The sequence below is a fragment of the Protopterus annectens genome, chromosome 4.part1 (assembly GCF_019279795.1).
Source record: "Protopterus annectens isolate FY-2018-M chromosome 4.part1, PAN1.0, whole genome shotgun sequence".
NCBI lineage: Eukaryota > Metazoa > Chordata > Ceratodontiformes > Protopteridae > Protopterus > Protopterus annectens.
The window spans coordinates 418,672,709-418,696,708 of NC_056734.1; the positions used below are offsets into that span (position 1 = coordinate 418,672,709).

General features: G+C 38.8%; 1 protein-coding gene across 3 annotated transcripts in view; it reads left to right on the forward strand.

Annotated features, from left to right (window-relative positions):
- Window positions 1–24,000, forward strand: part of NCEH1 (neutral cholesterol ester hydrolase 1) — a 726,876-nt gene that overhangs the window by 426,978 nt on the left and 275,898 nt on the right. For all 3 annotated transcript variants that reach the window (XM_044070229.1, XM_044070231.1, XM_044070230.1), the window contains exon 3: window positions 4,176–4,245. In XM_044070229.1, coding sequence (XP_043926164.1) covers window positions 4,176–4,245 — 70 coding nt within the window. The remainder of the gene's footprint in view (window positions 1–4,175; window positions 4,246–24,000) is intronic.

Sequence of the window (24,000 nt, forward strand, 5' to 3'; positions counted from 1 at the left end):
CCATGTATATTCATTTTAAAAATTTAACTTAAAAAAAAAAAATAGAAAACAAGTAGTCCCACTGAACCATGGGCCTTTTTTTTCAGAGGAGACTGGAGGAGAACATGAAGCTCATGTAAAAGAGCAGTATTTAATAGTTTATAATGATCACATGCAGGATTACAACAAATATACATATTAGTACATGCAAATCAAACATAGTAGTTTAGTTACTACAGTAGAAATGAAATGCAGGCTTGGCTCTAAGCCACATTGTCATTGTACACTTGTATTCACATTGGTAAACACCTTTATGTGAGGACAGGGTTTCACTTTCTGCATTTGGCTAATGATAATAGATGTGTCTAATGGGTATTTTTGAAAGTCAGTAAATCTCTTACATTGTAATAGTCTGTAGTGTATATGTAGGGGATATAGTTTCTAAAAGCATTCTTTCCCGCTCTTTGGATGGTGAGTGGGCCAGCTACAAATGAAGTCTTTTTGGATCTTGGGCTAATTGTAGGGTAGACCTTGATGGGAAGGTAGAGAGGATATTTTCTATCATGTGATTGATCATTAATTAATTTAAAGGCTGCTGGAAGTAACTTGTCAGTAGTTCTGATGAAGTCCATGTAACTGATGAAAGCTCTTAACTTATTACATTTTTGTATTTTACAAACTTTGGTGTCCGTTTAGTTTGTGGTTTGAAGAGTATATTTTGGTACATTGTCAGCGTCTCCGCTTTCACTCTAATTTTGCTTTTGTGGAGAGGACAGGAGACAAAATTAATTTATATTTGCAAGTAATTAAGACAAAGCTGTTCGTAAGAATGCCTGCAGCAAGTGAAATCCAGCCTAGTTGGCTGTGTGCGTCACTTCTGAAGAAAAAATAGAGCAAATAATATAAAAAAGTGACCTATGAAAAGAATTACTGTCTCTGCATTAGTCATTTATTGCAAGTGTGTATAGAAATGTGTTTAAAAGTTTCTTCAAATGTTACAGCAGTGTAATATTCTTTTAGTTACAGAAATAGTGTTCTAGTGAATATCTGCAAAGGCTGATAAGACCATGTACCCACCAGATGTCAGGATACTGCTCCCCTTGTGGATAAGTGTCCTTTACATCATCCTTGGCTGTTTGAGTTCTCTGCAAGTCAGGCATGTGCATACTTTTATTACTTGTTTAATAATTCCTTCATTCACTCTCCAGTTCCTGGTTTATCTTTTTTAGGATCCTGGAGCCTCATCCTATCCCAGTAAGTAATAAATATATGCTAGCATAGCTTTTCTTCATGGGATATCAATCCATTGCAAAATGCACATGTGCATTTACCATGCCCACACATCAGTTTGGAGAATTACCATTTCACCTGACAGCATGTGTTTTGAATGTGGGAAGAAGACCAGGACACCTGGCAAAACCCCATGTGAACACACAGATGCTATGTAGATTATATTTACAAGGCATCCCAGAAAACAGTTGAGTGAGCAGCTTTTACTTCTGTACCACTGTGATGGCCCTTACTTAATAATGTAAGTTTCAGATCTTCATTGTTGCATCTTAATTTGCAGAAGGATGCTTTTGTGTGGCATAAGGTGAGCTGAAGGGTGGTGAAGTATGTGCTTATGTAGTGGGCATATTGCACCATAGCATGTATATGTCCACAAATGTGGTATTTTACTGGGGGAAATGTATAGGTGTGCCTGGTAGAAATATACCCAGCCAGGGGCTCATCAAGAAGGGTCCTTTTATGAGTCAATAGTTTGTATATATTATACCTCATCTTCTGCAACAGGATTCCATTTCAACAAACCTTTGCATTTAGTTGGAACCAGGTCTTTTCTAATATCTCATTGCAAAGGTGCTTCTAAAAGCAGTAAGAGAAAGAGCAGAACGTATTCTTATAGCACCAAACTGGCAAAGACCAATTCTGATTCACCCAGCTGACACATGATTACAGAGGAACCAGCAGTTCTTTTGCTACACTGCAGAATTATTGCGCACCAGGACAGGAAACTACTGAATCCCATTGTCATGTGTCGTGGACTTGCTGGGTAAAATATGTGAGGGTGATACCTTAACTCTTATTTTGTCCAATTCATATGTCCTCAGAGAACCAAGGATATGTGCTACTTCCAAGCCATCTTTACCAAATGGACAAGTTTCTTCCATTGGTTTGAGAAGAATGAATTTGTCAACATTTTCTGTCCCATTCCTCAAGTCTTCCACACCTCTTGGGCCTGTTTAAGGTCTGGCCTACTTGTTGTGTCTTTCAGCTTTTCCCGGTTAGGGGTCGCCACAGCGGAACTCTGGTCCGCTAATGATTGCCAGTAGATTTTTACGTGCAGAGTTGCCAGCCCTGAAGCACAACCTTCAACGAAGGTACGCCCATTCACACATGTCTACACACAGAAGACACTCTAGCTGAGAATCGAACAGGACAACGTCTTACTGTGAGGCGACAACGCTACCACAGCACCACCACCACAGTTCAAGGTCTGGCCTACTGATGTGTAAAATTTCATCTCTCTGCATTTCATTAGAACCTTTTTACTTCCAGCACAGTTGTTAGACAATTAATGGAGAGTACCTTTCCTCTCTGGCCATCCAAATGCTCACTATCTCCAGCCTTGGCACTTGACTTTGTTGTAGATTAGTTTTGACTCTTCCTTTGCTTTAACCTGCCTGCACAGTTGACCTCTGATATCAACCAGGTAGGCTGTTTCCTAGTAGTAGTAGTAATTGTAGGTAATGAATCTTCACTCCATAAGCACTGATGTGTATGGAATCTCGCACAGTGTTCAGCAGATAGGCAAGTTTATTATTCCTCAATCAGTGCATTCAGCTATCCATGTTATTTCCAAAAATCTGATAACAGGTGGGAAAGAATTGTGCACCGTGGATGTGAGTATGCAGTTGAGATAGTACATCGGCAAGAGAAATAACTTTAGACAGGCATATCAGTTTTGTTTTTTCATGGCAGGCGAGCAAGAATGCACAATATCTCTATGCAGAAGCTTTCCACATGGCTCTCAGACTGGACTTGGGTCATCTTTTAACTGTGTGAAGTATGACAGGACTTTGACTAGGTGGGTTGGGGATCCGTTCATTTAGGTCAATGACTACCACTGCTGCTTTCTTTAGGAACGTTTGTACCAAGAGAATGTGAGTGGCTTCGGCTTAGTTCGTACATTACTTCTGTAAACACTACAGGCTAGATTCTTGGTGTAGGAACAGGAGAGATTTCCACTGTAGTCTTTAGAGATATTTTGTAAGTCATAAACTGTTTGGTGTTTGGGTCTCACAGTGCATGACACTCACCTATGTACCTTATAGATTTCCTGCAGAAGTGTGAGGAGTTTCACCATAACTGTAGCTTTCCAGCTAGAAGGATCGTTGTTAGAGTGGGATTCCACCCTCTCTCCCAGTACTACCTATGACTTAGGCCTACAACACGTATTGCATGTAGTTGACATTAGACCTGTGTGTGTATACTTATGTGCGTGTTTGTATATGTTCTTGTGTGCAGGAGGGCCCTGGCATACTTATCCCTAGTGTGGCATACATTTCTGATCATGCAAGTCTTAGTTTTCAGGGATATCTATTGCCAACACATTTTACTGATTAGGTGCTGGCACTAAAGTGCAGAAGGTGGCATAGTTTAGTCTTTTAAATGCGTCCCGTTTATGCTCAGAGTGTGAGGTAACTTTACACTTATTAGTAATATTTCACTGCTTTCAAGTTCTGGAAGACTGATGTCCACCTGGGAAGTTATCCCATTCATCTTAAAAATGTTCTGCAGCACAAATCTTCTGTTCAAAACATCTTTGGTTATGATGGGCATCCTTTCCCAAATTTGCTTTGTTGTGATATTTAAATTATTTCATTAACTATACTATAGCATATAGAGATTAACAAAGTGTAAATGCAAATTAGGTATGCAGTTACAGTTGGTTCAGAGTAGAAAGAAATGAAAATTATAAAGTCAGTCTCTGGTATTTGATTCATGCTAGCAGGCATTTCTCTTTCACATTAACTGCCTTGTGATGCAAAGGTGTTTGCACATGTTCCTTGTATATGATCACATGGTTCTGCAACATTTTAATTGGCATATCACTGCACTGAATTTTAAGAATATTTTATGTGCTTAAGCAGTAATTTAAAAAGTTAACTAAATGTAATTCATTTTCTCTCTAGGAATAAGGTCTTATGATTATATATGCAAGAAGATTGCGGACGTCTTGAATGCTGTAGTTGTTTCAGTCGAGTAAGTAACCTGTTTTTGTTATGCAGTGGCCCACTTAAGTAGATAACTAGTTATAATAAAGCTAATATTTTTATGCTATTTTTGAGAGGAAAGCGCACACAGTTCCATAAATAGATTTAATACAATGTTGGTCATTGAAAATACTGTTGTTTGTCCTTTTCTAACTGTATTTTGCAAGCAGGTACTAACGCAGTAAATCCAAAGCTTGTATGCATGTGTGATACTAATACTAATATTCGTGTATTTGTTTCAATACCTGACTGTTCTGTCTGAAGAAAAATGTGTGCAATACAACAGTGTAAATCAGTATATGCAAAGAAGTATTTGGTTGCACAGTCATCTGCATGTACCCTTTTGGAGGAGTTCCTTGGTTGTCATGGTATTTCACTTGTCTAATTGCTTTTACGTTCAGAAGTGTGCACAAAGCAGGTTTTGTAATTGTTTGATAGCCCTGTTGCAAAGGTAACTTGTTGAAAGCATCTTACCTTCTGTAACTCCTTTTTGACTTTTGTCTGTTATACAAACTGTTGCCATTGTGCTTTTGACAGGGGCCTTATGTTTGGTGGCAGAACCGTAGAAAGGTGGTGATGCCATCTGAAGTACTGCTGTATTTTATACATCACACACTGCATTACATGCTAGGAGAAAGAAACTGTTGCCAAAGACAAACGTGGGGGCATTAAAGGTCTTGTACTTCAGACGATCTGTAAGGGACACTGTCAGTGTGCATGGTGACAAGGGCAGTAAGGGGCCCGTACTACAGAAGATTTATAAGGGGGATACTGTCAGTGTATGATCTAAATCTAAAGTGCTTATAGTACTCTACATATTTGTTTCAGTAACCCTGCCTAGTACTGTCATGTGGTGTGACAGGAATTTGATAACACTGTTCTGCCAGCAGTTGTGAATATTCCCTTTGTTCTAGTGCACTGGCTGTAAAATGTTTATTCTACAGCCAGCTCTCTCTCCCTTACTACCAAGTATGATGAGTACTCTCATGAGCCATCTTCTCCCACCCCCCTAAAATGTAGATCATACCTGCAAGGACTTCATTTGAACCTTCTACTTTTCTTGACTTCAAGTACACTTTGTACATACTTCTAAGGTAGGTTCTCCTTCCTGTTTCATTGTAGGCTGTGCACATAGTACAGTTTCTGTAGAGGGTTTTTTTTTTTTTAATTAAGAATCATTTTGAAATACTCCTACCATCTGCACTTGATCTCTGGATTGGCGAGCAGATATTACTGGTACCCCTCATTTGTGCATATTAAATAACATAAACTAGTTTTTCAAGTTCACAAAATCCTCTGTTTGTTCAGTTGATGGCACTGGTTAATTATTAACATATGAGTTCACAATGATTTGTTTATATGGCTTTTGCCAGTGCAATGTTAAATGAAGTTCCAATACATTTTAAAGAACCACAGTTAGTTGATGTTAGTAAGAAAAAGGCAAATGTTGTTGAATTTTAAAGTGCTGCCGTCTTTAAATGTTTAAAATTTATAATCATTATTCTAATGGCATAACCATTGAGTTACCTTTAAAAGTGTCTATGAGCAAGGTACAAAAACATTTTCCTTTTTATTCCCCTGTTTGTCTAGTAGCTGGCACTGGTTAATTAATAATATGAGTTCACAATGATTGCTTGTTGCGTCTTTCGGCTTTTCCCGGTTAGGGGTCGCCACAGCAGAATTCCGGTCCGGTAATGATTGGCAGTAGATTTTTACGTGCCTAGTTGCCAGCCCTGACGCACAACCTTCAACTAAGGTACGCCCATTCACGCATGTCTCCATACATAAGACGCTCTAACTGAGAATCGAACAGGACATAGTCTTACTGTGAGGCAACAACGCTACCGCAGCACCACCACCGCAGTACACAATGCTTGCTTGTATGGTTTCCAGTACATTTTAAAGAACCACAGTTAGTTGCTGTTAGCAAGAATAATGCAAATGTTTTTGAATTTTTAAAATTATGCCTTTTGTAAATATACATTTATTTTACTTGGTTTTTGAAAATATTAACTCTTTAATAACTCTTGAAATGTTAAGAATTATAATATGTTGCTGTTACTACAAAACTTTTTATAAAAGCTACTTTTCCTTTTCTCTCTATGTAATATCTAAGGGTACAATTAATATAATATTTTAAGAAGACTGAAAATGAATATGCAGTTTATAAATAATAAAAGGAGTGGGATGGGCACAGTCCGTTAGCGGATGACTGCTCGCATTTGGAACAGTATGGGTATTGTTGACATCCCTCTAATATACATCTACTCCTTGTTAAAAATAATAGTTTCTTTTAGTTTCTCAACTCATGCACATTTACAAATACAGAGGGATGGGTGGTTAGGCACCTATTTAGAGTTTAGGAGTATAGAAGTCACAACATTTATTCTTAAGATAAATACACTAACATAAAAAGTTTATTTGTGTATCAGCTAATGAGAAACTTCAACAATATTAATAAAAAATGATAACCATAGACTCTTGGAATGTTAAAGGGATGGTAGGTAAAAAGAAATTTAATCGTGTACCTCACATACCAAACTAAGGCTGATATAACTTTCTTGCAAGAAACTCACTTAGATGACCAACTTTGGGTTATGGAAAGGAAAAGAAAATGGGTTAAAACAATAGTTGCTGCAAATTATAGTTCTTTGTCCAGGGGAGTGGCCATTATAGTAAATAAATCCTTCCAAGGTGAGATTACTTCCTATGAAGCTGACTCAAAGGGAAGATGGGTATTATTTACTACTGAATATCATACTTTAAACAAACAATTACTCTTTTCTTAATATATATAGCCCCTGCTCAAATCAACAGCTCTTCATTTATGAAATCTTTAATATATTAGCCAAATATCCAAATCATCTCTTTATTGTAGGTGGGGACTGGAATGCTTTACTAAATCTAGATAAGGATAGATCGCATAATAAAAACAGACAGTCACAATGTACTACTACAGCACTTGAATTACAAAATACATTTGAACTAGTTGACCCTTATGTTAAATTTCAATATGATAAAACAATATCAAGATTCACATTCTTTTCAACCACTCATAAAACTTTGTCCAGGATAGATGCTTTTCTAATTTCCCTTGCTTTCCTCTCTAACAAATTAAATTATGCTGCATCACCTAGAACTATTTCAGATAATTCCAAAATTAGACTTTTAATAAACTTTCAAGCTCATAAACAAAATATTTCCTATTTCAATACCTGGATGTTAAATCCTAAAATTATACAAAACCAAGAAACTACACAAGAAATTTAGAATGTGCTAGCCCAACTTTAAAATGATTTTATATCCGATCAAATTCCATATGACATACAATGGGCGGCTACCAAGGCAGTCATCAGGGGTATTATTATTCAAAAATCTGCATGGCTCAAAAAAAGTATAACAATCTTAAGAATGAGCTAGAGTGTCAAACACTGCTGAACTAGAACTTCAGGCAAAATATTCTAAAGAACTTGAGGAAAAAATAATTGATTGGCAAAAACAATTACACACACTTTAGAAAATATCTCCTTAGAATTAAGGTCAATATATCAATATTCAGAATGGGCTCAAACACCATCAAAATTCCTAGCTAAACTAACATAAAAAGTGGACCTCCTAGGATCAAAGAAATAAAATATGAAGGACAGGTGAAATATAAAGATCAAGATATAGTGGACACCTTTGAAGATATTTATAAGAAATTATACAATATACCCTTATCTACAGACAGATTTGAGGATTTTATACATAATATAAACTTTCCACAAATTACAGAAGATCAAAGGAAACTCTTAAAATCACTGTTACATTTACAAGATAAAAGCTGCAATAAACAAACTAAAATTAGGTAAATCCCCTGGGCCAGATGGATACACATCGGATTTTTATAAGCTATTCGTGGAACCTGTCTCCGAAGTGTTAAAAGTTTTTAGCTATATAATACAATATGGTATAACAGACAAATACTTAAATAACCCCAAGACAGTGATTCCTAAACCGCATTCTGACCCAAAAGATCCAGCAAATTATAGACCAATAGCCTTCATAAACACTGATCTTAAGATATTAGCCCATGTTATAGCAAATAGACTTAAGAATATACTCCCCTCTATTATTTCCCAACAACAAATGGGCTTTATGACAAACAGGCGAACAAGTGACAACACCCTCCTTTTAGATACCATTGTAAGACTACTTAATAGGGATAAATGCCCCAGATATGCCCTTACAGTAGATGCAACTAAAGCTTTTGATAGAGTAAACTTACACTTTCTCTTTAATATACTGCCTTTTTATGGTTTTCCTCAAGAATTTATTAAAATGATCCAGGTTCTCTATCAGCAAGCTTCTACCACTCTCTATACAGGTAAATAAACTTATAACTAACCCTATACTCTTATCCAGTGGTACAAGACAAGGATGTCCTCTTTCGCCATACCTATTTAATCTTTATCTAGAACCCCCCTTCTGTTTATTTTGCAAACAAAATGTCATCATATTCCCAGAATCCACAATACAAATCTTATATATTCTGCCTTTGCTGATGACTTAAATATATACTTCCAACTCCCCACTATTGACCTTCCAAAAATACTTAGTTATTGATGAGTTCTCGGTAGTTTCAAATTATAATTTAAATTTAAACAAGTCACACATTTCCCCTCAATCCTATAGACCATAAAGAATTGTACTTTCCTATGAGTGAGATCAAAATAAATTACCAGAAAATATCTAGGAATAATATTTACTTCGGACTTCAAAGATATTCTGAACAATAACTACTAACTACATGGACTAGTATTCAAAACGATATGGATAGATGGAAGAACATCAATATGTCTCTACTATCAAAAGCTAGTGTTGTCAAGATGAATTTTCTACCAAGAATACTCTTTCAGTTAAATGCTACCTTTTCAAATATTCCCCAAAACAACTTCTTTGCCATGGTAAAAGCTATATCAAGATTCTTATGGTATCCCAAATCTACCAGAATTAAATATGCAAAACTTGTACTTGCCAAAGATAAGGGGGGATTGGGGTTACCTGATTTTAAGCTTTACTATAGTATAATTACTGTATACAGACTAATACAAATAACCTATGACTCGTATATAAATACGTGGACACCCCGTTGGGCCAAAATCTGGTATGAACAGTTGAAATCCCTTGGCTGTAATATCAAATCCTTACCATTCTTGAGTTTAAACCAGGCTAGCATATACACGAAGAATTTACACCCACTAATTAAAAACCTGATTCTTATAACAAACTATTTAAATCATTGCAATTAGCTGACGCTTTTGCCCTTATACAACTGTTACACCTAAATCCTAGTTTACTAATACATAATAATCTAGTTAATCTAACAAACTACCTCCTGATAAAAGATTACACAATAGGGATATATACCAATTGAAAGACTCTAACACGGGGCAAATGAGACTTGAACTCAAACTTCCTATGAAATATAGTATTATCCTTAACCACCTTCATCATCTTATCAATGCTAAATTCTCACAAATACACACTGACTTACAGAACATAGGTTTAGTTAAATTAATACTTGAAAATCTTGCAATTAAAGGGAAAACAATTTCTAGGACTTATAAAATTGTAATGAGTGCAAAACAACAGAATTTTTTATTTTTAAACTATTGGCAAACAAAAAATCAATCAGTGACTGAAGAAAATAAGAAACTAGCCATTGAAAATACAATCAAATTCATTCCTGTCAAGAAGCTGTTATATACACAAATTATGGTAAGTAACTTTTCGCCTATATGTCCCCATTGTCCGGATCAAGCAGCTGATAATTTACATGTCATGTGGAACTGTACTAAGATACACAACTTATGGTGTTCCTTGAGAGTAAGATGATGGGATATGAAAAATCAACCCTTACTTGGGAGACGGCTATATTGTATATTAATATCAATCAACTCACAAAAATATTAAAACGTCTTTATTACGATGTGTGCCCTTATTAAATTCAATTACAAAGAATTGGAATGTCATGTCACCAATTACATGGGAAAATTTTAGCAATCTTGCTATCAAATATATCTCATCTCACAAATTAATTTATTCAAAAAAAAAACAAACGCTATTACCAAAAATATTGGGGTTACTTGCTAGATATAATTCTTGACGAATAAAATTTGCCTACAAATTGTCATGAAACGCTAACCTTTAAATAAGAAATGAATGTAGTATAACCAGTCTTTCTTGCATCAGCACCCTTTTCTTAGTATATATGTAACTAGATATTTTCCCTAAACATACAAATAAATGGTTAAATTTCTATTTTTACTTTATATATAGACTATCCCCATTCTAACTCTCCCTTATGAGACCAGATAAACGTAAGAATTCTCATACTTGACGATGTATTGACTTCTTGTGTATATATAGTGTGTGTGTGTGTGGTGTGTGTGTGTATATATATATATATATATATATATATGTATATATATAATGTGTATATATATATATATATATATATATATATATATGTATAATTTTCTCTGAACGAGATTGTTGTACGTTTTCTTTAGATAGGTATTTGTATTGTTTGTGTTTTTGAGTTACCATATTGTTATTATTTGAAAAAAGAAAATTGAAATAGAGATTTTGGAAAAAAAAAAAAAAACTATAGCTTACGTAAAAGTAAGCAATTTTAATGATAAATATTTAACATAGATTTTTCAACCTGTTTTTCAAGATACTTAATATTTAAATGCAATATATACAAGGGACAATCACTGTTGCAGATATCTGTAAACATACTCAAAGGACTTAATTCAATCTGTAAAAGTCATTTCCTTATTTTACAGGTACTCTTGTGGTTAATGCACACCGAAAGTTACTATAACTTGGTCCCTCATTTTTGCTTATACTTAACAAATATCTATGCCCATTATTATAAGAAAACAGTTAACATTAACTGTTAGACATATTTGTCATGGTTTTAGAATTTAAATGGAGTACAAATAAACCTTTACTACATAAAGACAGACTACCTTAACTTGTACTTGCTGATTAGTGTTCACCTATTTTGTGTATATAATATTACCAACCCTCAAGATACTCCATTCTAGATTCAGTGTAGACTCATGATGCAGAGTTTTTTTACTTTATTCAGATGGCTTGTTTCTGGCATAGCATGCATATCTAAATATATATATTTTTTTCATTTGCCATCTTTTTCTCCAAGCCAGCCTTTGTTTCTTTTGGATCATCTGCTTCGTTTTACTCCGCAGTCTCTCAAACTCTTTACTTAGCTAGTATTTTTATTTTTCATGTAACTCTCATCTTCTCTCTCCTGTTTCTTAATCCTGACTGTCAAATTTCAACTATTTTCCTTCCCAGAAAACCATCAGCATAACCAAAAAGGCATTTTGAATTTCAATCTCTCAGGTTTACATTTCTGCACTGCATCTGTAAATCACCAGTGATGCTTCACTGTCCCATCAGAGTAATAGTGTTCCACAAACGTATACCCTCCCCTCTGTAGATCACTTTATCCCTGGCTGCCTCTGCCTCTACGGTGTGTTTTTTTTTTCATATCAAGTCAGTAATTTAATCAAAACTGATCTTGACTTAATTGCATCCTCAGTCTCTGTTAATAGAATATACCTCTCCTGCACAATTCTACTCTAAAGTGCCTTTTGCTTCATAAAATTTTGATTTTCTTATAAATTGAGATTACATTGATACTGAACCTGAATTTTTAAACCAAAGGAACCATGAAAATTTAATGTTTATGCAAAACCTGATGCTCTGTTAGCTTTTTAAGTGAATTATAGTAGTAGTAAAAAATTTCCCTGATTTTAGACCTCTCTCATCCTTTTTCGGCTTTGTTCAGAATTCTTTTAAATGTGGATGTGGTCCAAATTCTTTTGTATTTCAGTCCAACCTTAATTTCTTGTTTTCTATTAGAGAACATAAGTTATGCAAACCTCATGCATGGTACACCAAATCAAAGTCAGTTTTTGGGCTGGCCTAAACTTTACCAGTCCACAGTTCTGTACACTTATGCCACAGCACCTAGCAGTCATTACAATAAATGTTATGTATACAAAGTTTGCACATCTTATATCAGGCTCCATCTTTCAATTCCTTGTGTAGCATTTATATCTTGTGCTATGTTTAGAGCCCACCATCATCTTTATTCCTACTGAAACTTTCTCTTGTTAAAAGTATTCCTCAAATTTATTTTAACAAAAATTCAAAGAAAGAAATATCTTAACCATGTACATTTGGATCAGTCATTGAAACCACTGTTGCTACTGGTCTCTTTCATTTTCCTAGCCTCTTTCAGGTTCGGCATTCCCCTCTGTTTTGTGAGATTTCCCATTTAACCCATTTGTTAACCAGTATTTGTTTTTAACTTTATCTACCAATTTAATTTAAGAGATGACTTGTGTCTGGCATACAAGGCATCCCCTGACCCAATTCTGATGGATTTATTGCACATCTGCAAGCCAAATGCCATCAAAAATACTTTGTATAGGGATCTAAATCTGTTCTACAACATCAGCAGAACAATTTGGAGGCACAGGTATATTTTGCAGAGGATTCAGATGCTGTGGAACAGACTCCCCATCCAGATAAAGTTTGTCTGTACCATATTCAAGCACAACTTAGATCAAGGGATGGGAAACGAAACATTTACTCCGGGCTGCCCCCTATACTACTGATGGACATAGGCAGTTCCAAAATGCTTTATCCCATGCATGGAACCCTACGAATGAACTGTGGTATGATCCCATTTATTCTCTTTAGGGGTAGTATATAATTATCGACCATGGGATGTGTAAGGCCATTCTCTAATAAAAGGGAACAGGTTAATTCAACCACAGTAAGGGAAATTGGCTAGACCTAAAATGGCCCACGAGGCGCTAACCTAGTTATTGCCTTTGAAACTATTTAAGGTGTTCTTCCTTGAATTCTTCTATTATACCTCTTAACTCTTCTATTTTAGGTTTCTAATCTGACTTCTATAGTCTGTGAGTACTTTTCTTAGTCACCAGTAAATACAGGTGTGACCAACATTCTTATGTATTTCAGTGTTTTTCCATCAAACTTAGCATCATTTGATGATCTTGCCCTGTTCTATTTTGAATCAATCCTGGTACTGCTAACAGGGTTTTTCAGTGTCTCACAATCCCTAAAAATGTGGTCCCAAGCTGTCCTTTTTCTCCCATTACGTCTGCAACACTGCTGGAAATATCTTGTGGAGCCTAATGGGGGTATAGAAGTATGTATGCATGCATTTCCACCCAAACAGTCTAAACCTTTTTGCTTTTGGGTTCATCGTATTTCTTTCCATTGCTCTCGCATGAATCTCCTTTTAGGCTTTTTTTTTTCAGTCTTGTGTAAATTTGCATATTCATGTTCCCTTTAACTCTCCTAGTCCCTTATTTGCTCTTGAAATTAATGCGTCTCTTCCCTTGCCCTGACTTTGTTTCCACTATATATTGTAGAATTTAATTGAACCTTTGTGGTAGCAGTTCTTGTTTTGTTGGCTGCTGTTAATCCCACAGAGCAATTGTTCTCTTGTGTGGAGGTTAAGCTCCTTGTTGACATACTTTCCTTCCAGCCTCTCTCTATTTTCATTTGTTCCAAGTAAAATGTTTATCTAACCCCTGCTTTGCCCTGAATTCTTGATCAAAGAAGTTGAGATATATACACACAATACTCAGGGAATATCACAAGGCCAGTTCATCTTGATGTTCTTCGTGTTTCACTGTTGCAGTCCTTACATTTGGGTTATCTGCTTGCATGTTGCCCTCAGTCGGCCTGATTAACAAAGTCTTGGGTCTTGCATCAGTTGCTGTCCCTTCTTCCATGATGTCAGGGGTATAAAAGATGCAACCGACACCATTACATCGGTCTTTCTTGCCGTGCGGTGCCCAAAGCAGAAGCAGTTAGCAAGTGCTGGTCGGCCTATTCGTGAAATTTTCGTTTTCGAGGTTCAGAACCGAAGTCTTCAACTAAAGCTAAGTACCCCGTTGGGGAAACTTTTTTCTTGCTCCTTACCGATGTCAGTAAAAGTTAGTAATTGCATTACTTGTGGAAAGCAATATAGATTTTCATTTGTACTGTATTCCTTACCTAGGCCCTTACCACGACGTACCTTGCTGTCACTTTTGTGCTTTATTTAATCAGCACACTATTCGTCGTTGGTATATTTTCACCTCTAAATATTTTGGTTCTCTATTTAATTATCCAGAAATGTCGCCCGTTAGCCATCTGATTAACGGGATTCTGAAAAAACGCAAAAATAAAGACAGAGACAGGCCGCCAAGGTCCAAAACTGCCAACAATGCTCCTCCTAAGCCAGTCTGCAGTTCGCCGGTACTCAGTGAGGTGCTTTCGCAGCCCCTGATACCTGCTACTTCTGATTCACAGGCCTCTACTGAGACCCATTCGGAGTCCGGTATGCTGTGAGATGCTTCAACTATGGAACCCGTGGATGTCTCTACCTTGGATGGGTCCAGAGCTGCTGTGCAGGCACCAGCTTCTGAGGGTGTATTCAGGCCTACAAACTTTCATATTAAATCGACGCCTCCTTCATTACTTAGGCTAAATCTCGATCCATGTCTAAAAAACCAACACCCAGGCCACATGCTCAGAACTCTATGCCTAAAAAAAAATAAGAATGGCTGAAGATCTAATAACTGTAATCAGGGGTAGCCACCCCCCCCCCCTTCTAAGAGGCCTAGGACTGAGGTTGATTATGAATCTTCTGATCAGGATTCTGTTTTTTTCTGACTCTTCTAATGATCTGGATTTGCCCTTATCTACTTATGAGGATTCTGATGCAGAGGACTCTATTCCCTCTGCTTCCTCTCCTGAGGATTTTTCTTTTGGGGAAACCTTGCATACTCTAAGGGAGCATTTCCACTGGGAAAACCAGGATTTTTCTGATTCAAAAAAGAGACTTGGGGATTTCCTTCTCCTACCTCAGCGTAGGCCTATAGCTATTCCTCCTGTACTAGACATTGTTGATGCTTTCTCGGAATTTAGTTTGGCCTCCGATACCCAGCCTCCTGCTCCCAGAAAACCTGACCGGTACTACAGGGTCCCTGAGTCCCATAAGTTCCTTTTCAAAAATCCGATTACAGATCCAGAGACCATTTCACAGGTGCCCAAGGGCATTAAGACTTCTACTGCTAAAAATCCTACCCCTTCTGATAGAGACTCAGGGCGCTAGATAGATGGCTTAAGAAGGTTTACACTTCTGCAACCCTGGCCATTAGGGCTTTAAACTGCCAGTTTCATATGTTAAAATATCAGCAACATGTTGTTGGACTGCTAAAACAGAAAATAATGATGTTTCCTGACTGTGTGGAAAATAAAGAATTACAGGATTTAATGTATACTGCCGAACAAGTTGGAAAACATACTTTGCAATGTGGTTTTGATTCATTAGAGGCCTCTTGCAGGGCTGCTGTTACTGGGTCTGTGCTCAGAAGGCATGCTTGGCTTAAGGAACAATCTTTGCCTGATCATGTTGAGGCTAAATTGTTGGATGCTCCTTTAAATCAGGACCACCTGTTTGGCAGCAAGGCTGAGGAAGTTCTTAAAAAGATGGAAGATAAAGCTAAATCTATGCAAACTGTTAAAGATTTTTACAAGTTCAGCCTCCTAGATTTAGTAGGCACTGGCCTTCTATGAATTGGGCCTTTCCAGCCCCTTCCAGGTCTTCTCAAGCCAAACCCAGAAACAGCAAAAAACCCAGGTTTCAGTCCCAGCAGACTCTTAAAAGTAAGCAGTGGGGGGGCCTCCACTTCCAAGTCTTGGAATAAGACCACTGTCTCAATGACTTCCTTTTAAAAATTCCAAGCACTTATCAACTGACTGCCCCTTTTGGGGGGAAAGATTGCTCTTCATGCAAAGAATTGGGAACTCATTACCCAGGACAAATGGGTTTTGAATATAGTGTCCCAGGGATACAGATTTCACTTCCCCACGTTGCCAACACCAAGTGGGTAGCCGGACCTACCCCCAAATCAGTGGGCAGAGGCCCAAAAATGATTGCTTTCTGTCTTAAGCATGGGGGCTATTCAGCTGGTACCAGAAAAGGAAATGGGACAAGGTTTCTACTAGAGACTTTTCCTGGTACCCAGAAAAGGCAATTCATGGCATCCTATCCTGGACCTGTCTACTCTAAACACCTTTTTGGAGATTCCAAAATTCAAGATGCTGACTCTTCACCAATTACTTCCTATGCTAAGCAAAGATGTCTGGTTGGCAACACTAGATTTAAAAGAAACATACCTGCACATCCAAATTGGGGAATCTTGCAGAAGATACCTACGCTTCAAAGTAGGCTACACGCACTATCAGTTCTCTGCACTGCCCTTTGGCTTATCTACTGCACCCAGGGTATTCACAGTTATTGCATTTTGCAGGCAAAGAAATATTCAAATATACCCCTACCTGGATGATTGTCTAATTCAGGCAGAAAGCCAGGACATACTTTTGAATCATCTGGTCTTTGTAAAAAGGGTTCTAACTTGTCTGGGGTACACCATAAACGAAAAGAAATCACACCTGATACCCTGTCAACAAATTATCTTCCTGGGAGCAAGCTTGAATACAACTTCCCAGATGGCTTACCTCATGCCAGAAAAGCAAATTCATTTGACAACCTACTTCAAACAAGTGGCCACAAAAACCCTGCTATCTGCAAGACAAATACTGCAAGTCTTTGGGTTCATGGCCTCCTGCATTCTTCTAATTCCATGTGCAAGACTGCATGTGAGGAAACTACAGTGGTATCTAAAAAGCCTATGGTGTCAACATTCTCAAGACCTAGAAACAATGATTCCTATCATACTTTGCCTGTGCCTAGAGTTCCTTTGGTGAGCAGAGGCCTGCCACCAAAACAAGGGGCTACCTTTCACACCACCCCCTGCCGCCCAAACCCTAACAGATGCATCAGAGTATGCATGGGGGGACTCACCTGGCAGGGAAGTACATTCAGGGCAAATGGAACTCAAGTCAAATGCACCTGCATACCAATCAAAAAGAAATGTTAGCTGTACAGAATGCTCTGACAGCCTTCAAGGACCACATTCTTCCAGGACAGCTAATGGTAAAGATGGACAACACCACTGTTATGTGGTACATAAACAAGCAGGGGGGTACACATTCTTACCCCCTCTGCAGACTAGCCATGGCATTGTGGAACACAACCTTGAGCTACTAAGTGCACCTACAAGCTCAATTCCTGCCAGGAAAATGAAATACACTGGCAGACCGACTAAGCAGAAACCTCATGGACCCATATGAGTGGAAACTGGAACAAAGGATTTTCAACATGTTGACAAGCAAATGGGGGAGCCCAGATATAGACCTGTTTGCCTCTCCCCAGAACTACCAATTGGACAAATTTTGCACAAAGACTCCCCACAAACAAGCCTGGAAAGTGGATGCTCTGTCCTTCAGCTGGAAAAAACTATCAGTCTGTGCCTTCCCCCCTCTGCCTCTGCTCTCCAAAGTACTACTAAAAATCAAGTAGAACAAACCAAGGATGATTTTGATTGCTCCAGACTGGCCACGCCAACACTGGTACCCCCTCCTGCACAGTGTCACGGTTATCTCCAGGGCACCTGCCTCAGACTCCTTCCCTACTGTCTCAGCAGGAGAACCAGATTCTGCACCCCCAGCTTCTAACACTGAACCTTGCAGCCTGGCTAATTACTTAATCTCTCCTTTACCATCCCTCAGCAAACCTGTGATGGATCTCATTTTAGAGGCAAGGAAGCCTAGTACTAGAAAATCTTATGCTGAAAAATGGAAAAGATTCTGTGCCTGGAACCAATCTCTAGGGATGTGCACAGCAGCGCCCAATTTACATCGGAGTTTACAATACTTAACAGAGATGCTTCACAAGGGCCTGTCTTTTTCCCTCCATTAAAATCCACGCCTCAGCCATTTCAGCTCATTATAACACAGAACCTCCCCTGTTTTCTCATCCACTGCTCAAACAGTTCCTGAGAGGGGCCAAAAATTTGAGACCACCCAGGATAGCTCCAACCCCAGCCTGGGACCTTAACTTTGTCTTGGAGAAACTCGCAATACCTCCTTTTGAGCCAGCTGCTACTGCAGAATTGAAATGTCTTTCTTGGAAAACAGCTTTCCTTTTAGCAGTCACTTCAGCTAGAAGGGTATCTGAATTATAGGCCCTTATGGCAGTGGAGCCTTTCATCATCTGTCAGGGTGTCCCTCAGAACCAATCCATCCTTCATGCCCAAGGTGGTATCCAGTGTGGCTCTTAATCAGTCCATTAATTTGCCAATCTTCTTTCCTAATCCACAGAATAAAGGGAAATGGATACTGCATTCCTTAGATGTGCACAAACAACTTAGATTCTGCTTGGACAGGACTAAACCTCAAAGGAAATCTGAACAACTGCTGGTGGCATTTGCTGCAGGGGCAGAGGGGAAGGCTATTTCAAAGCAAACCATTTCTAAATGGATAAGCCATTGCATTCATTTCTGCTATATAAGTACCATGGAAAACCTATCCCCCAGGGGATCAGACCACACTCCACCAGGATTGCAGCTGTATTAGCACTCAAACATCTACATTTATGGTAGGTACAAAACTGTACTATGTTCATCGTGCATACAGCTGCAGTCATAACAGATGGGTAGAATCCCAAAGCTAAGAAAGGAGTGGTAGGCACTAGGTGGAACTAGGAGCAGCCAGGATGCTCTGCAAGACTGCAGTGGCAAAGCCTGCTCTAGTTTTGGAGTATAATGGTAGGTGGTAGTGCTTGGAGAAGGTATGCACAAAACTCCAATTGGCTTTTTCCAAAATATCTTTGGTAGGAACTCCTCTGAGGAAAGCTGCAGAGGTAGCTGTGGCCCTTGTGGAGTGAGATCTGATACAGTTTAGCCATGAAAAGAGTAACAAAAGTGTATGTAGTGGGCTATCCATTTTGAGATTGTCTGTTTGGAAATGGTCTTCCCTTGAGCTCCTATAGCATAGGACACAAAGAGCTGTTCTGATTTTCTGAAAGGCTTTGTTCTGTCCAAATAATAACGCAGTTGTTTGTGGATGTCCAAGGAATGTAGTAATCTCTCTCCTTTGTTTTGAGGATTAGGATAAAAGGTAGGCAAGTGTATAGCCTGATTCAAAGCTACCCTGGATACCACTTTTGGCATAAAGGATGGGTTGGTTCGGAAGGAAACTCTGTCCTGATGGAAGATGAGAAAAGGCTGCACAGCCATGAGGGCTTGTAATTCCGATACCCTACGAGCTGAGGTAATAGCCAGAAGGAAAGCTGTTTTCCAGGACAAATATTGCAAATCTGTTGAGGCAGCTGGCTCAAAAGGAGGCAAGTTCAGCTTTTCTAGAATGAAATTGAGGTCCCAAGCAGGTATTGGTTGTTTCCTTGGGGGTTTTATATTCTTAGCCCCTCTGAGGAACTGTCTTAAGAGGGGGTGAGAGAATATAGGCGGATCAGTGTTGTATTCTGCAGAAATGGCTGAGGCATGGATTTTGATGGAGGAGAATGAAAGCCCACTGCTTAGCAGCTCAGCTAGATACTGTAATATTTGAGGTAAATTCAGTTTTCCAGGATTCTGGCCCTTTTTCTCATTCCAGGCACAAAACCTTTTCCATTTTGCGGAGTAAGCTTTTCTAGTAGACTGCCTTCTGGCCTCCAAAATGACATCCTGCACCTCCTTCGAGTAGGGTCCGTTGTGATAAGGAATCTTCCATGCGGCCAGATTGAGTGTTTTCAGCTGACTGTGAAGAGTTTTGAAGCTGTGCTGAGTCATAAGAAGAGGCATTAGAGGAAGGGTCCATGGTGGGGAATGCGTCAGGCTCCTCAGGAGTGGGTACCAGTGTTGTCTTGGCCAGTCTGGAGCAATGAGAATCATCTTTGGTCTGTCTGCTCTGGTTTTTAATAGAACTTTGGGCAGCAGAGGAAGAGGTGGGAAGGCATAAACTGTCATTGTTGTCCAACTGAAAGAGAGAGCGTCCACTCTCCAGGCCTTTGGATGAAAAGTCCTTGAGCAGAATTTTGCCAATTGGTGATTTTTGTGGGAGGCAGAGATCTATGTCTGGCCTTCCCTATGCTTGAATTATCTCTGTAAAAACTTGAGGATGCAACTTCCATTCGTGTGGATCTGTCATATTTCTGCTGAGGTTGTCTGCCAGCGTGTTTTCCTTGCCTGGCAAGTACTGTGCTTGGAGTTCGATTTGTAATCCCAGAGCCATGTTCCAAAGCGACATGGCCACCCTGCATAGGGGGTATGAATGGGTTCCTCCCTGTTTGTTTATGTACCACATCACTGTGGTGTTGTTTGTCCTCATCAATAGTTGACCTGTATGCAAAAGGTCTTTGAAAGCTATAATAGCATTTATTATTGCTAGCATTTCCTTTTGATTGATGTGAAGGTGCTTTTCTTTTTGGGACCATTTGCCCTGAATGCACCGATCTGTCATGTGCTCCCCCCAGGCGTAGTCCGAGGCATCTGTTGTGATGACCTGATTTGCTTGAGGCTTGCAGAATGGGAGACCTGTGTTTGTTTGGCATTTTTGAGCCCACCACAGAAATTCCTTTTGAAGACATGGAATTAGTGGTATTATTGTTTCCAAACTGTAGCTGTGTTGAGACAATAGGTTTTTCAGGTACCATTGAAGTTTCCTCATATGCAGCTTTGCACATGGGATTAGTAGGATGCAAGATGCCATGAATCCCAGAGCCTGTAGGATTTTCCTTGCAGTCAGCCTGGTGAAATTTGCTAGTGTTCTGAAGTATTGAGTTAGTTGCCCCTGCTTCTCTGGTGTGAGGTAGGCCATCTGGGTGTTTGTGTCCAAGTTGGCACCCAGGAAAATTATTTTTTGAGAGGATATTAGCCTTGATTTCTTTTTGTTGACTGTGTATCCCAGAGAATTCAACAACATTATTACATAAGCCAGATGTTTCAGAAGTATGTGCTTGCTGTCCGCTTGGATCAGGCAGTCGTCCAAATATGGGTATATTTGTATCCCTTGAAGTCTGCAGTAGGCAATTACTGATGCCAGGCATTTTGTGAATACTCTGGGTGCAGTAGATAAGCCAAAGGGCAATGCAGAGAATTGATAATGGGTTGAACCTGCAAGAAATCTGAGGTATCTTCTGCAATTTTGTCTGATTGGGACATGCAGGTATGCCTCTTTGAGGTCCAATGTTACCAGCCAGGACTCCTTGTCCAGCATGGGAAGAAGCTGCTGTAAAGTGAGCATCTTGAATTTTGGTACAAGTAAAAATGTGTTTAGGATGGATGGGTCCAAAATAGGTCTCCAATCTTTTCCCTTCCTTGGTACCAGGAATAGTCTGGAATAAAAACCTTGACCTTGTTCATGAGTAGGTACCTCTTGAATAGCTTTCATGTCCATGAGATATGAAATTTGTCTTTGTGCCTCTGCCGTTTGGTTGTGTGGCAGGTTTGGCATGCCTCTCATTTTTAGAAGGGTGTGAAAATGGAATCTGTAGCCTTTGTTTATAATGTCCAGGATCCATTTGTCTTTTGTGATGATATGCCAATTTTTTGAAAATAATGCCAGTTGTCCTCCTAAGGGTGCTGCCATTTGAGCCTTGCTTGGCATGCAAAGGGGAAAGTCATTGGGCTTGCTTTCTGAATGGCTGCGAACTATCCTCACCACCTCTTTGTGTAGGAGCTTCCCAATGTCTGCCTCTAAACGATCCTTGAGATTGCCCTCTGCCGCTCGGGTGCCTGTATCTACCTCTTTGGGGTCTGTCCGTGGCTGGAAAGGACCAATTTTTGGAAGGCCAATTTCTACTGAAACGTGGAGGTTGTACCTGTAGAAAGTCTTTCACTGTTTGCATTGATTTAGCCTTTTCCTCCATTTTCTTTAATACCTCCTCAGCTGTAACACCAAATACATCCTATCTGTTATGACTGCAGCTGTATTAGCACTCGAACATCTACATTTATGGTAGGTACAAAACTGTACTTTACCCTCCCTCCAGCCCCCTAACTTCTTTTGGCTATACCTCTACTTTCCTTTACTGTGCTTAAAAGCCTTTTTGGTGTAATTGCTTTTTTGTTAGAGGTATATCTTTGTGCTTTTATGTTTAATTGCTTCCCATTAGGGAGGCACCTGACATCTGGGGCAAGAAAAACTGATGTAATGGCGTCGGCTGCATGTTTGACGTCATGGAAGAAGGGACAGCAGCCGACGCAGGACCCAAGACTTTGTTAATCAGGCCAACCTGCAAGCAGATAACCCAAATGTAATGACTGCAACAGTGAATACACTCGAACATCTACATTTATGGTAAGTGTACACAACTGTACTTTTTTCATATAGTCCAAGTTCATTTTTCCCATTTCTTCAAGACCCCAGGAAAACCTTATATTCTGCTTTGTTTTTTGCCTTGTCTTTCATTTCCAGTAATTATCACTACATTCTTTCCACCAGGTTCTTTGTTTTTGCTACCTTTTCTTGAATCCTCACATTTGTATTTTGGCAGTACCACCTCAGTTTTTATGGACTCCAAAGCACTGGTTACTTCAATAACCTTCACGTTTTCTGCAGCTCTAACATCTTGACTGTCAAGCAACTCCTTCATAATGACCCAAATCCAATATAAAAATAAATTTTTTGTTAATGTCACCCAAGAGGCAGTATAACCTCATCCAAATCAATACTGAAGAAACTACTTTAACTTGGGCTTAATTTAGTTTTAGTATCTGGAAATGCAGCAGCTTAACTCAAGAGCACCATGCATGTATATTTGATACCAAGCAAATGCCATTTCTGTCAGCTTAGTATACCGTATGTCAAGCATATATGTGAGACTGAGGGGCTGACACAAAAATTTTAGTCTGTGTTCACACCCTGTTTTCTGTGCCATATGTGTGAAGTTTAAAGGTTTAAAAACATGACCTGTGCCAAGTATATAAAAAAAAACAAAAAAAACTGTGCTCTGTTTATGCAGAGCAGCCTTATTGAAACTGATAGCTTAGAACTCCACAGATAAGCGAAAGTGCTCTATAATGAAGTATATTTTTTTAAATAATGAAGGATTGGAGTGCAGATGTAGTGGTGGGCTAAGGGCTAATGGCCCTTGTTTGGTGATGGAAACTTCAGCTATTTGAAAACATTTGCCCATGTGAAAGAAGTAATTTTTGTGTCTTGCATAACACTATTGGTATGATTTCTTTCTTGTGCCTTATTGTGCCAGTAGCTTCCCAAATTAGTGGCCTTGCTCTGTCCATCTGTCTATCCATCCATCCTTTGTTTATTGAGCAAGTTCCACTAGGCCAGTATTCTCTTCAGGAGGTACCTCCAAGTGGTATTCATACTGACTTGGGGAAATTTGGCCATGGCACCAGTGAACTTTCCTTATTCTTTTCGACAAGTACTGTGGGATCTTTTACATCCCCCTGCGATACCACCAACTCCACTTGATGGGACGTTGGTTGAACATGTCATCCAAAGAAGTGCATTTCTTCTGCTGCTGACGTTCACAGATGACTTTAGCAGTCAGGTGTCACTAACAGTTCTTGGATTTGACTGCATTGCAGCACAGAAAATCCTTTGCTTTATTAAGGCATTAGTTAAGCAAATTGACATTTATTTAAGCCAGAAGGTTTGACTGCCAAGACTGCGGTTTTGTGCTAGCTGTTTTGCAAGGTGTACTTTCAAATCCAGTATTGAAGTTAAAAAGAAAAAATGAGCTTTGAAATAAGTCTGTCATTGTTGGCAT